A 12,352-nucleotide genomic window follows, 5' to 3' on the forward strand; every position below is an offset into this window, starting at 1 on the left:
CTCATCCCCCGCCCTTTTCTCCCCCCCGCCTCTCCCCCCCGCCCTTTTCTACCCCCCCCCGCTCCCACCCCTCCCCTCCCCTCCCCCCGCCCTTCTCTCTCTTCCCCCCCCCCCCCACCCCGCCCTTCTCTCTTCCCCCCCCCCCCCGCCCTTCTCTCTCTCTCTCCTCCTACCCCCCCCCCCCCGCCCTTCTCTCTCTCCTCTCCTCTCCTCCTACCCCCCCCGCCCCCCCGCCCTTCTCTCTCTCTCTCTCCTCCTACCCCCCCCGCCCTTCTCTCTCTCCTTTCTTTTCCCCCAAATCCCTATCAGACAGTTCCTTTACTTCGTGGCTCTTGGTCCTGTGTATTTCTGAATCCTAGATCATATCAACCTTAATCATTGGGTATAGGGACAACCTAAAGGTGCCATGACTTCTATTTCCTGCAGGTTATCAGAGTAACGTAGTACCAAGTCGACATGTGATGTATATATTCACTTGCATTTAAAATTAGTTTGGGTAAATTTATGTCAAAAAATTACATTCAAATGTTTTAATGAAGCGTATATTAATTAATTTTGAACCTGTGATCATTTTTATTTCAGTGTTGTGAAATTTTATTTATTCGATGATTTCTATCATGCTTCAGGGGATTCCGTGTGTAAATGGAATCCTTATAAGCATAATAGGAATCCTCCTTTGTCATTGGTTGGTCTGCCCATGTGATCCTAGGGACGCTTGCGAACCACATGCTCCCCTGGGATGTGTGGGCCTTTGCACAGGCGTACGCCTGCAGGCCCAGGACCACAGAGCTCCAGGGAAAACGGTGAGTACCTAGTGTTCTTTTGGTTCGGAGGCGTGCACGGGTGGCAAGCCATTATATCCACCAACTCTGGGTCCAATGCACTTGGGTTTGAGAATTTATATTTGCTTGATTGAAGCCCCATATTAAAATAACCTCCCTGTTTTGCATTCCTTTTTTTTTATCTCTTCATTGAGCAAGCTATTTTCCTGACTTGATCTGTATCATTTTCCTAATCTTAATTTGGGGTCTCATTAAAAATGTTTAACCAGCGTAACTTCCCATCTCTGGATTAACTTCTTTAACCTCCCCAGATGTCCCTGAAACACATGGGTTATACCACCTCCTTTGCTGAATGTTTTCTTTCCTTGTATATTGTTCGTTAGTGGAAATACTATGGGGTCAAGTTTCGGCCTGAGTTGCTCCTGTTTTTTTTGGAGCAACTGGTTTAGAATGGAGTATCTTAGAAATTGCAATTCTCTGCATTTAGTTTGCTCCAGTTCTAGTCAGTTAGAACAGTTTCACTTTGGAACAAATTTTTTTTCAAAAGGGGGTGTGTCCAGCCACTTACACCTGTTTTGAAAGTTTAGGCAGTGAAAACTTACTCCAAACTAACTTAGAATGGAGTAAGTGCAGATTTTTGTATGCTCAGAAAAACCTTGCCTACGCTTTACAAATCAGGGGGAGGTGGGGGGGGTGAAAGGAAGTAATTAAATTCTACAAGCATTCAACAGTTTTACTTATACAAATAAAGAGCCATCCTGAATAAAAAATTATAAACAAAGCAAAGATAAAATATTCAATGTCCCTACCTGTGTGAAGCAGCAGCAGCCTTCGAGCTGTGGTGCTTCAGGCAGGCCTTCCTTCCATCTAGAAGACGGGGGCGGTGTCAGTGGCTCGACGGCAGCCAAAGAAACAGCAAGCAGCCTTCGAGCTGCAAAGGGGACTGAGACCATTAGGCCAGGGACAGGGAGAGGCAGCCAGATAGACATTTTTGAACTTAAATTTGCAGAATGGGTGCTGCTTGTCAACACCATGGATTATGCATTGGTTTGCCATCAATTCACTGCATAGAGAATTGATTAGAGCTCACCGCACCAGGAACGTCATAGCCCGCAGGTTGATGGGCAGGAGAGCGTACCCACGTCGACAATATCGAGCCAGGCGCTCTTACTTGGACATGAGCGAGGCTGATTGTGTCAAAAGGCTGCGTTTCTGCAGAGAAGTTGTTGCTGAGATCTGTGATATGCTGAGAGCAGATTTGCAGCCCAGAAGCAGAATGCCAACTGCCTTGTCTGTTCATGAAGGTAACAGCTGCACTTTCTTTCTATGCCTCGGGATTGTTTCAGGCTACAACTGGAGATGTGGGCGCCATCTCTCAACGTGCAATACATGCCTGCATTTACCAGGTCACGGCTGCACTGTATGCGCGAAGGAATGACCATCAATTTCCCAATGACTGCACAAGCGATCCATGAGAGGGCTGTGGGCTTCTTCAGGATTGCCGGCTTCCCAAAGGTACAGGGCTGCATTGATTGTACCCACAGAGCCTTGCGAGCACCTGTGGAGGATTCTGAGCAGTACCGGAATAGGAAAGGTTTCCACTCCATCAATGTGCAGCGCATCATGTCAGTCGATGCGAGATACCCTGGCAGCACCCATGATGCATTCATCCTACACAACAGTTTTATATCTGACCTGTTTGAGCAGCAGCCAGAAGGGCAGAGCTGGCTACTGAGACAAAGGGTACGGCCTGACCACCTGGCTCATGACGCCCCTACGCATGACACAGACAGAAGCTGACCATCAATTCAACATGGCGCACATTGCGACGCACAGCATCATTGAGAGGACCATTGGCACATTGAAACAGCGATTCCGATGCCTGGACCATTCCGGAGGCCAATTGCAATACTCTCCTCAGATTGTCGGTCACTTCACTGTTGTGTGCTGCATGCTCCATAAGTTAGCCATCATGAGGCAGCAGGAGTAGTGGAACCAGAAGACCCACATGAGGGTCCAGTGCATGATAGTATTACGGAAGAGCAGGATGTGGATGATGACGATGAGGAAAGCATGCAAGTAACTGATGCCGGAGCATGAGGTCGGAGGAGGGCCATCCATTGTGCTCCTTTTAACGATTGCTTGAGCCTTGCACCAGCAGCTCATCCATGAACGCTTCAATTACTGATGCCTGAGGGCTCTGCGACCTCTGTTGCGCATGGACTTGTTTATTCTTTGCAGTTCTTCCTACATTGTGTTGTGTTAATGGAAGATGAATCAGTTTTAATGAAAAAATATTTTATTGAAAAGTTAACGTTACTAATAAAATATTTGTTCTATCAAACTTTACTTTTTAATATGACTCTTGAAAATCACAGACTTTAAGATCACTTATAAACTTGTAAAGTTACAAAACTTACAAAACAATCTCAATTTGAAAAATCTTACACTCTCGAGCACTTAAACTTCAGGATCACTTTTTAGGTGCAAAATTAAATAAGATACAAAATGTGAGAGCATTTACACTAAGATCACTTAAAAACCCAAATCACTTAAGTTGTAAAGTTACAAAACTTTAAGAACAATTTCAATTTGAAAAACGCTACTACAGCCACATCAAGAACAAGAACAAAAGCAGCAAAGAAAGGCTGCAACCATGTCTCATCCATAATCTGTGAATGTTCACTTCTTCATGGTGGTATAATTTGATTGGCCGGGCTGTGTGCCCTTATTGCAGCAGCTACCTCACCCAGGCCCTTCCTGACGGCCTGTGCCGTCAATTGCACTCCCTCGGACATTCCCTCCCTAAGTTCCTGTGTCATTACTGCTATTTCTCCCGTCAGGACCGTCATCTCTTCACCCACTGCAATGATGCCACCGATGAGTGATCGGGTAAGCTCATGGTCTCCATACCCAATGCCACAACCTGAGCCGCATCTGTTGCACGCTGCATCTCAGGAGAGCGTGTCTCCAATCTCCTTCTCTGCCTGGGTCTGCCTCGTGGCACCACTACTCTGGGAGGCACGGATGGTGGGACGACAGTACGAGAGAGCGAGGCGCGGGCTGGGATGGTGGGTGAATGGGTATAAACTGCTCCATGATATCACCAGCAGCACTGGGACCCACAACGTGGGAATCAAAACCATGGAAGGTGGAACCAGAACCTATGCGAGTGGGAAGCGCAGGCTCGGACGGTGAGGCACTGGCTGCCAACTGCTGCATTACACCAGCAGCGCCACTGGGACCCGCAACATCGGAATCAAAATCATGGAAGGTGGAACCAAAACCTATGCTAGGTGTTGAAACTCTGATGCCCCTTGATGGGGGCTCATAAACATTAATTTGGAAGCTCCCCCTGCAGACATTTCAGTCATCGCTGCCATCATCCAGTCTGGATTGTCTGCATCTGGTTGTACTGGTTCTTGTTCTGTATCTTCAGGATCCTCAGGGTTGGCAGCAGCAACATCATCATCATCGTCATCATGTTCTGCAAAATACATCAGAACAGTCAAATGTTTAACAGCAGGGAGGGGGCAGGATGGGTGGCATGAGTACTCTCTCACTTAGCAGGCCAGGCAGCAGGTTGATTTGAAGGGCCACGATGCATTTTCAGGACTTGCCCTCTTCCTCGCGTGCGGGCCCAGCTTGTGCTGTACTGATAGTGAGTCGTACATGGAGAAAAACAAAGCACACAAAAACCACCAACATTAAATCCCAAGCCTTTCCAGGGGTCCACGAGACAAATCAACACTTTTTCAAGTCCCTTTTAAAAATGGCCGAGTGCCGATGTTTATGCGCTACTGCGCGTGCTCCAACGTGCACGCGCAAGGCTGCTGGCACGACGTCTCATTGAAATTAGCCCCGCCCCCCACCACTTATAGAATCGGCGCGACTCTCTTGCTCCGCCCACGCCGCGCCAAGCTCCAAAGGACCTGCAGGGAGCAGGAGAATCTGCAGGTATTTTTTTGACGCACTTTCAGGCGCGAGAAACTGGCGTCCAGGTCGGGGCTGTGCCGTTCTAGGCGCGACCCGAAACTTCAGCCCTATGTTTCTAATATTTATGTTGCTTCTAGTGTTCATGCATGTACACCTTGCAGTCTTGCATCCTTTCTTGGCCCCCAGTATCTATCTGTTCTGGTGTCTGGTTCTAGTATGTCTGAGGTACTGTTTTCATCGCCACCTGTTGTTTACCTTCCAATCTATGATCAGTCTGGCCTGGGATCTGCTGTTTTTCTCTTCCACTTTCCCTTTTCTTGGCTTTTTTTCTTTCTTCATTTCTCCACTCTTCACAACCCATCTTTGATTTAATATGTATGATGCATTGTACTCTCCTCGTGGCTTAGTTAGTCACAGTGACCTAACGAACAATTACTGTTAATAACTATCAATTCTGTATGAACTTGTTCTTTTTTAAAAAAAATAAAGGTCTCCTCCAGTGTTTATCAAATGCCTTTTGAAATTTGATACGAGGCATTTTTCTCATTCTGATGGGTTGTTAGAGAAGGTAAACTTGGTCCTTTTTAAATAGAGGTTCTGATTACTTGTTGGCATTGCAAAATGAACAAGACAAACTCTTTGCATTAACCTTTTGGTCCCTGGAACAGAAAAGAATAAAAATAGTTGAGTTGCTGCTTGGGTTGATGCTTAGCTTTATTACTTAATTTCATTCTGTATTACAACTGAGTGCATTTGTATTAAAATGTTAAAGTTCAACTATTCCTTTTTTGCTGGCTGATGCTTAATGTCTGCCGGCAGAACTTTGAAAAGCAAGCTATCATAGCTTGAATTTTAAATTTTATGTAAAGTGCACCTTTCACATCCATAGACACTCATGATAAAGCTGTATTTGCCTTCAGCTTCCCTCTAATTTTCTGTGATGGGTAAGCTGCAAGATTTTTCATTGTCACAGAATTTCTATTCCTCACCATTATAGTGTTTCATAAATTATTGTCAATATCTCAGCAGAGTTGCTATCTGATATGCATCCTTGTGTATTCTCAACAGAACTTCACCTGTTAAAACTGATTTTTACACTTTTTTGCTTTTAAAACAACTATTTTACTTAATGCAAAAGCTATTGAAGTCTCACTAAGGCAAGTACCAAAGAAAATTACAAAAGGTCAAAATGGTTGTCCAACAGGTGCAAGTGTTTATATTTTGATCGATTTCTAATCTTCGCAATATTCACTTGGCCATCTCCCGGGTTCCAGATCCTGTGATATGTCGACTCTTGTCGTATGTAGCAGTATTGGAACAGGTAACTTGAATCGAGCATGCTTTGTGTCCTGCAGGAGTAGTAGAAGGGGATCTGGCTGCAGTAGAAGCTTACAAGTCATCTGGAAGTGACATTGCTCGTCAGCTTGTATCAGATGAAGTCCGCCTGTTGAATCGTCCTTCAGCTTTTGATGTAGGTTACACCCTTGTACACCTTGCTATCCGTTTTCAGAGACAGGACATGTTGGCAATTTTGTTGACTGAGGTGAGTTAGCCTAATAGTTCTATTATTTTTTTCCCCCCAATTTCTGTTTAGGAAAACTACGGGTTGATGTCAAATGAGTCCTTGCAGTTTGAGATTAAACCTAATATAGTAAGTACAAGAGATTTTTGTAATTCAAATATAGTGAGGGTATTAGTCAAAATTCAAAGTGGCAGTCTCTGTACTTGTTGCTACACTTAATATACACAGCATTAAAAGGCATTGGGAAATATTTATTGCAATGGGGCTCGACATCAGAATCTTGAATACAGTGAGCAATAATGCCTGACTTGTACTTACTAACTCAAGCCTGAAGCATATTTCATGTCTTCCTCCTCCACCCAAAACAAAGTCACTTCATTGAAAGTTTAAATTTTGTTTTGATTGTTCTCCCTTGGATCTACGGAGTCTTTTTTTGTGCCAAGAAAATGTGATTAACTATACTTACATTGGGACTAATACGATTTATTCAGGATTTAAAATAGTTTAGTGCGGGTAGGTCAGGGAGCAAGGGGTGAAGGTGAAAGTCTAATTGAGGAGGATGACAGTGTGGTGTTCTTGCCTCTGAACTAAAATTGTTAAATTTAACCTCTGGCTACATTTGTGTCTAAACAATGAGAAAAAAGGCAATATTACATTGGAAATTCTAGGATGTGTGTATCAATACATTCAGTTTGCGTTCTGAAATATTTTGTGTGAATATAAAGTGCTTTTATTCTGCCTCTTTCACTATAGGTGTCTCAACAAGCTGCCAAGTGTATTCCTGCTATGGTATGCCCAGAACTTACTGAACAGATACGCCGTGAGATCGCTGCATCCCTCCATCAACGAAAGGGAGACTTTGCCTGTTACTTCCTCACTGATCTGGTGACATTCACATTACCTGCAGGTACCCTAACCATATCATTCCAATGGGTGGATTTAGATCTATTCGGTCATGTATGTCTCCTTTTAATAAAGAGAGAAAGTTGGAATTGGAAAGTGAATGGGATCGATACTATGAAGAGGTATTTATTTGTGAACAAGTGATTGAGTTTGCACGTGAGGCAAGATGTAATATATTTACCAATATCACGAAATAGTGCTAGATAGGTGAGACAACTATCTGATCAACTACGTTTCTCTCCAGCCATTAGCACTCAGCAGCAGGGAGCTTTAACTCAGAGTGATTTTTATCTAGCAAGTCCAACAACAGCAACTTGCATTAATATAGTGCCTTTAATGAAGAAAAACATCCCAAAGCACTTCAGAGACATAATCAGACAAAAATGTATCTGAGCCACAAGAAGTATTAGGAGTGACCCAAATCTTTCCATATTACATCAGTGACTACACTTCAAAAGTATGTGCTTCAGAACGTCCTGAAGTTGTGAAAGGCGCTATATAATTGTAAGTCTTTCAATCAGTGTCAAACCCAAATTGGTCATTCATTTCATGGTTGCTTGTGTAATGTTGCTGGTACAGCTTGGCTATTATATTTATTTTCATGAGAGCAGTGTATTTCAAAACAAAGCCATCATTGCAGAAAGTTGCTTGAGATGTTTTGATGTGATAAATGCTATAAAAAAATAAAGGTTTGTTTTAAATTTTTATCAAAATAATCCTACACATATTGGATGGCTTGGTGACTTTATTCTGTTAGTAGTTCAGCCATACAGAAAAGTCTGATTCCCCCAGTCTTTGATAAATTAGCTAATCTGAGCTGGGATGGCTGTCAGTGATCGACTCAACACTCCTGGACCAGGTAGAGAGAAACTTGTCTGGGGGTTCCTGCTGCTGTACTGTCCAGTGAACTCCCTTCCCATTCATCCATACTTTGTTACCTCTAGACTTGATTATTGCAACGCATTCCTGGCCAGCTTCCCACATTCTACCCTCTGTAAACTTGAGGTCATCCAAAACTCTGCTGGCTGTGTCCTAACTCACACCAAGTCCCGCTCACCCATCACCCCTTGCTCCCTGATCTACATTGGCTCCCGGTTAAGCAGTGCCTCTATTTCAGATTTAAACATTTTCATTCAACATTTCAAAAATCCTTGTTTTCAAATCTCTATATGGCCTCGCCCCTCCCTATTTCTAATCTGCTCCAGCCCCAAACCCTCGAGATATCTGCGCTCTTTTAATTCTGGCCTCTTGAGCATTCCTGATTTGTATTGCTGCACCATTGGTGGCTGTACAGTTAGCTGCCAAGGCCCTGATTTTGAATTCCCTCCCTAAACCTCTCTACCTTTCCAGCTCATTCCTCCTTCAAGACACTACTTAAAACCTATCTCTTTGACAAAGCTTTTAGTCATCTGCCCCAATATCTCATGTGGATCGTTGTCAAATTTTGTTCAGTGACGCTCCAGCATCTTGGGACGTCTTGCTACCTTAAAGGTGCTATATAAATAAAAGTTGTTACTACTGCTACACACGTTTGGGTGAGGATGGAATATGGCTAGATTGAATAATTGCCACAGTGAGGAACTGGAGACTGACTGAGATCCATAAACTGTATTGACGTTAAGTGACATTTATAATCATACTTGTATTAGAACGCTGCTGCCATAGTCAACCTTGACCACATGTTGGCAGAGGTACTGCTTGATTAATATTTGTGCTGCTACTAGAGATCTGCCTCCAAAATGTTTTTTTTTCCCTTCCCCTGCATTGCCAGTAGATGAACTTGAATCGACACATCTAGCGGTACAAGCTACCATAATAAACTATTATAGCTTTGGGCAAGTTTAGCTGTGATTACTGGCCTTCATGGTCCTTTTCCTGACATTGGGGAAGGTTGATGATGAGAAATGTGCATGATAATGACCTTTCAATAACTCTGTAATCTTGTAAAATCCGTGTCCTTTTCCCATTCCCACTTCACTGAATTCACATTATAGTAGATGCCCATGGCATTACACACCAAATGTAATTTTCAAGTGAAGTGAGGGGAGAGGGCAGGAATAATTGGAGCAGGTCATGCAGGTAGGATTCAGTCCCACATTTTAAAGTCATACATTCCGTCATTATTTTATGTAATACTTCAAGAGTTTGAAAGGAACTGAAGATTAAATTCTTAAGCTACATTTCAGTCAAATGTTAACATCTAGTTAGAAATGCTGTTTTCTGTTATAAACTGGTCAGATAGGCAGCACTAAATAATTGTGGTTTATTTAGTAAGAAAATCAATTGTTTATCAAGAATAGATTTTGATTAAATCACTCACCACTTTATTCAATTATACAATCCCTTCTGAACCATTTTTGATGTTTCAGAAAATTGTTCTTGCATTTAAAAATTTGGAAACTAAAAAGGTTAGTGTTTTAAGGTAATTTTTCTATCTTACGGAAATGTGTTTATTACAGACCATAGAATTTGACAGACTGCACTACAAGGATAATTTTCCCCTTATTTGCACTCGCATGCCAGGAACACATCAGGAAATTACACACCCTCCTTTTTTTTCATCCCCAGCCTGTGATTTTTTTCCATACATTAATTTAAGAAACAAAAAATGGATACTTAATTACTTTAAGGCAAGAATGTAAAGACAGGAACTAGTTGACTATCGGGCAAGTAGTGCTGCACTTGAAGGCACAGGAGGTGTTGTGGATAGTTCAGAGGTTATGGGGCAGCTACACAGTGCGACCTGATGGTTTGGAAGGGGTCAAGAACAATTTACTTCCCCACAATGATGCTACACCCTGCTCGTCCGTCACAATACTATCAGATCTTCATAACCTGATACAACCAAATTCTGCATTCCTAATGCTCCAAAATATCCTCCCTTATCCAGCTGGATTCCATTCCCCTCTTCCGCACATTCCCAGGACTCGCTCTGGGCGCTTGCAAAGTGTAGATCATATTCCCAGTGCTCCCTGATCCCAGAACCATCCAGTCCTTGATATCTCTCCCCAGTGCTCAGTGATCCTAGGCCCTGCTCCACTGTTATTAAACCTCACAATCCAATTTCCTGGAAGACTTCCCGCTGGGCCCTAGAACTCTTGCTCAAAATACTGCTGAAGCCTGAGAAACCGTACTATAATTCCCTTCTAAGTGCTCGCAGGGCTGATTTCACAGTTTACTAAAACTTTTGTAACATTTGGTACTGCTGCTTTTCACTCTTCCCACCACTGGTCATGTTGTGGCATCAGTTATCTACTTCCAGCTGCTATTTTTTTTCACCAGCTACAAAGCTCAACATTTTTTATATTTAAATTTTTCTGCCATCCCAATGTCCCTACATAACTCCTTCCAGCTTCAATTCCTAGACCTGCTTGTGAGCCTGTTTTGCTCCATTATTACCTGCCTGCAATACATATTTTTGATGCCATTTAAAATCATTCTGACATGCACACGCGCACACACAGCCATTCTCGAGATCTACCTTTATAGGTACAGAGCGAACATCAAAAATATATGAAATCATAAAAGGCGATATATTGGATGGCATTGAAGCACAGCCACACAATACCTCAAAAAGACAGCACAGAGACACCATCAAATATCATGGATAAATAGACAGCCACATACACAAGAAAATTCACATCAAAATAAAAGAAATCATAGCACAAAGCAGAAAAGCACATTATGCACCTAGAATTCATATCCAAAAAAATACACAACACAAACCCCAGTATTACATTTATTTAACTGTATTCACACGTGAAGCAAATCATAGTTGCTGCCAATAAATCGAATGTAAAATCAAACCAAAGCATAAACCGCAAATAGATAAAAACAAAAAAAAACCTCCGGTCACTATTGAAAGACGCCAATATGTACAATACAAGCCATCTCACCAAGAAACATAGATACATGAAGACCTTTCAGAAGACACCAAAGAACATAAGAACATAACATAAGAACATAAGAACATAAGAATTAGGAACAGGAGTAGGCCATCTAGCCCCTCGAGCCTGCTCCGTCATTCATCAAGATCATGGCTCATCTGGCTGTGGACTCAGCTCCACTGACCCGCCTGCTCCCCATAACCCTTTATTCCCTTATTGGTTAAAAATCTATCTCTCTATCTGTGATTTGAATACATTCAATGAGCTAGCCTCAAACTGCTTCCTTGGGCAGAGAGTTCCACAGATTCACAACCCTCTGGGAGAAGAAATTCCTTCTCAATTGGCTCCCCTGTATTTTGAGGCTGCCCCCTAGTTCTAGTCTCCCGGATCAGTGGAAACAACCTCTCTGCCTCTATCTTGTCTATCCCTTTCATTATTTTAAATGTTTCTATAAGATCCCCCTGAACTCCGAGTACAGACCCAGTCTACTCAATCTGTCATCATAAGGTAACCCTCTCATCTCCGGAATCAGCCCAGTGAATCGTCTCTGTACCCCCTCCAAAGCTAGTATATCCTTCCTTAAGTAAGGTGACCAAAACTGCATGCAGTACTCCAGGTGCGGCCTCACCAATACCCTGTACAGTTGCAGCAGGACCTCCCTGCCTTTGTACTCCATCCCTCTCGCAACATTCCATTCACCTTCCTGATTACCTGCTGCACCTGCAAACTAACTTTTTGGGATTCATGCACAAGGACCCCCAGGTCCCTCTGCACTGCAGCATGTTGTAATTTCTCCCCATTCAAATAATATTCCCTTTTACTGTTTTTTTTTTTCCCCAAGGTGGATGACCTCACATTTTCCGACATTGTATTCCATCTGCCAAACCTTAGCCCATTCGCTTAACCTATCTAAATCTCTTTGAGCCTCTGTGTCCTCTACACAACCCGCTTTCCCACTAATCTTTGTCTCATCTGCAAATTTTGTTACACTACACTCTGTCCCCTCTTCCAGGTCATCTATGTATATTGTAAACAGTTGTGGTCCCAGCACCGATCCCTGTGGCACACCACTTACCACCGATTTCCAATCCGCAAAGGACCCATTTATCCCAACTCTCTGCTTTCTGTTAGCCAGCCAATTCTCAATCCATGCTAATACATTTCCTCCGACTCCACGTACCTTTTATCTTCTGCACTAACCTTTTGTGTGGCACCTTATCGAATGCCTCTTGGAAATCTAAATACACCACATCCATCAGTACACCTCTATCCACCATGCTCGTTATATCAAAGAATTCCAGTAAATTAGTTAAACATGATTT

At 42.9% G+C, this 12,352-nt stretch overlaps 1 protein-coding gene across 7 annotated transcripts in view; it reads left to right on the forward strand.

Moving 5' to 3' along the window:
* Nucleotides 1-12,352, forward strand: part of LOC139260295 (ubiquitin thioesterase ZRANB1) — an 85,789-nt gene that overhangs the window by 26,395 nt on the left and 47,042 nt on the right. For 6 of the 7 annotated variants that reach the window (XM_070876727.1, XM_070876729.1, XM_070876728.1 and 3 more), the window contains exons 3-4: nucleotides 6,074-6,261; nucleotides 6,994-7,147. In XM_070876727.1, coding sequence (XP_070732828.1) covers nucleotides 6,074-6,261; nucleotides 6,994-7,147 — 342 coding nt within the window. Of the gene's footprint in view, nucleotides 1-6,073; nucleotides 6,262-6,312; nucleotides 6,370-6,993; nucleotides 7,148-12,352 lie in introns of all 7 variants that reach the window. The other variant, XM_070876734.1, reaches the window with a different exon arrangement.

The sequence above is a fragment of the Pristiophorus japonicus genome, chromosome 3 (genome assembly GCF_044704955.1).
Source record: "Pristiophorus japonicus isolate sPriJap1 chromosome 3, sPriJap1.hap1, whole genome shotgun sequence".
In the NCBI taxonomy this organism is placed as follows: Eukaryota; Metazoa; Chordata; class Chondrichthyes; family Pristiophoridae; genus Pristiophorus; species Pristiophorus japonicus.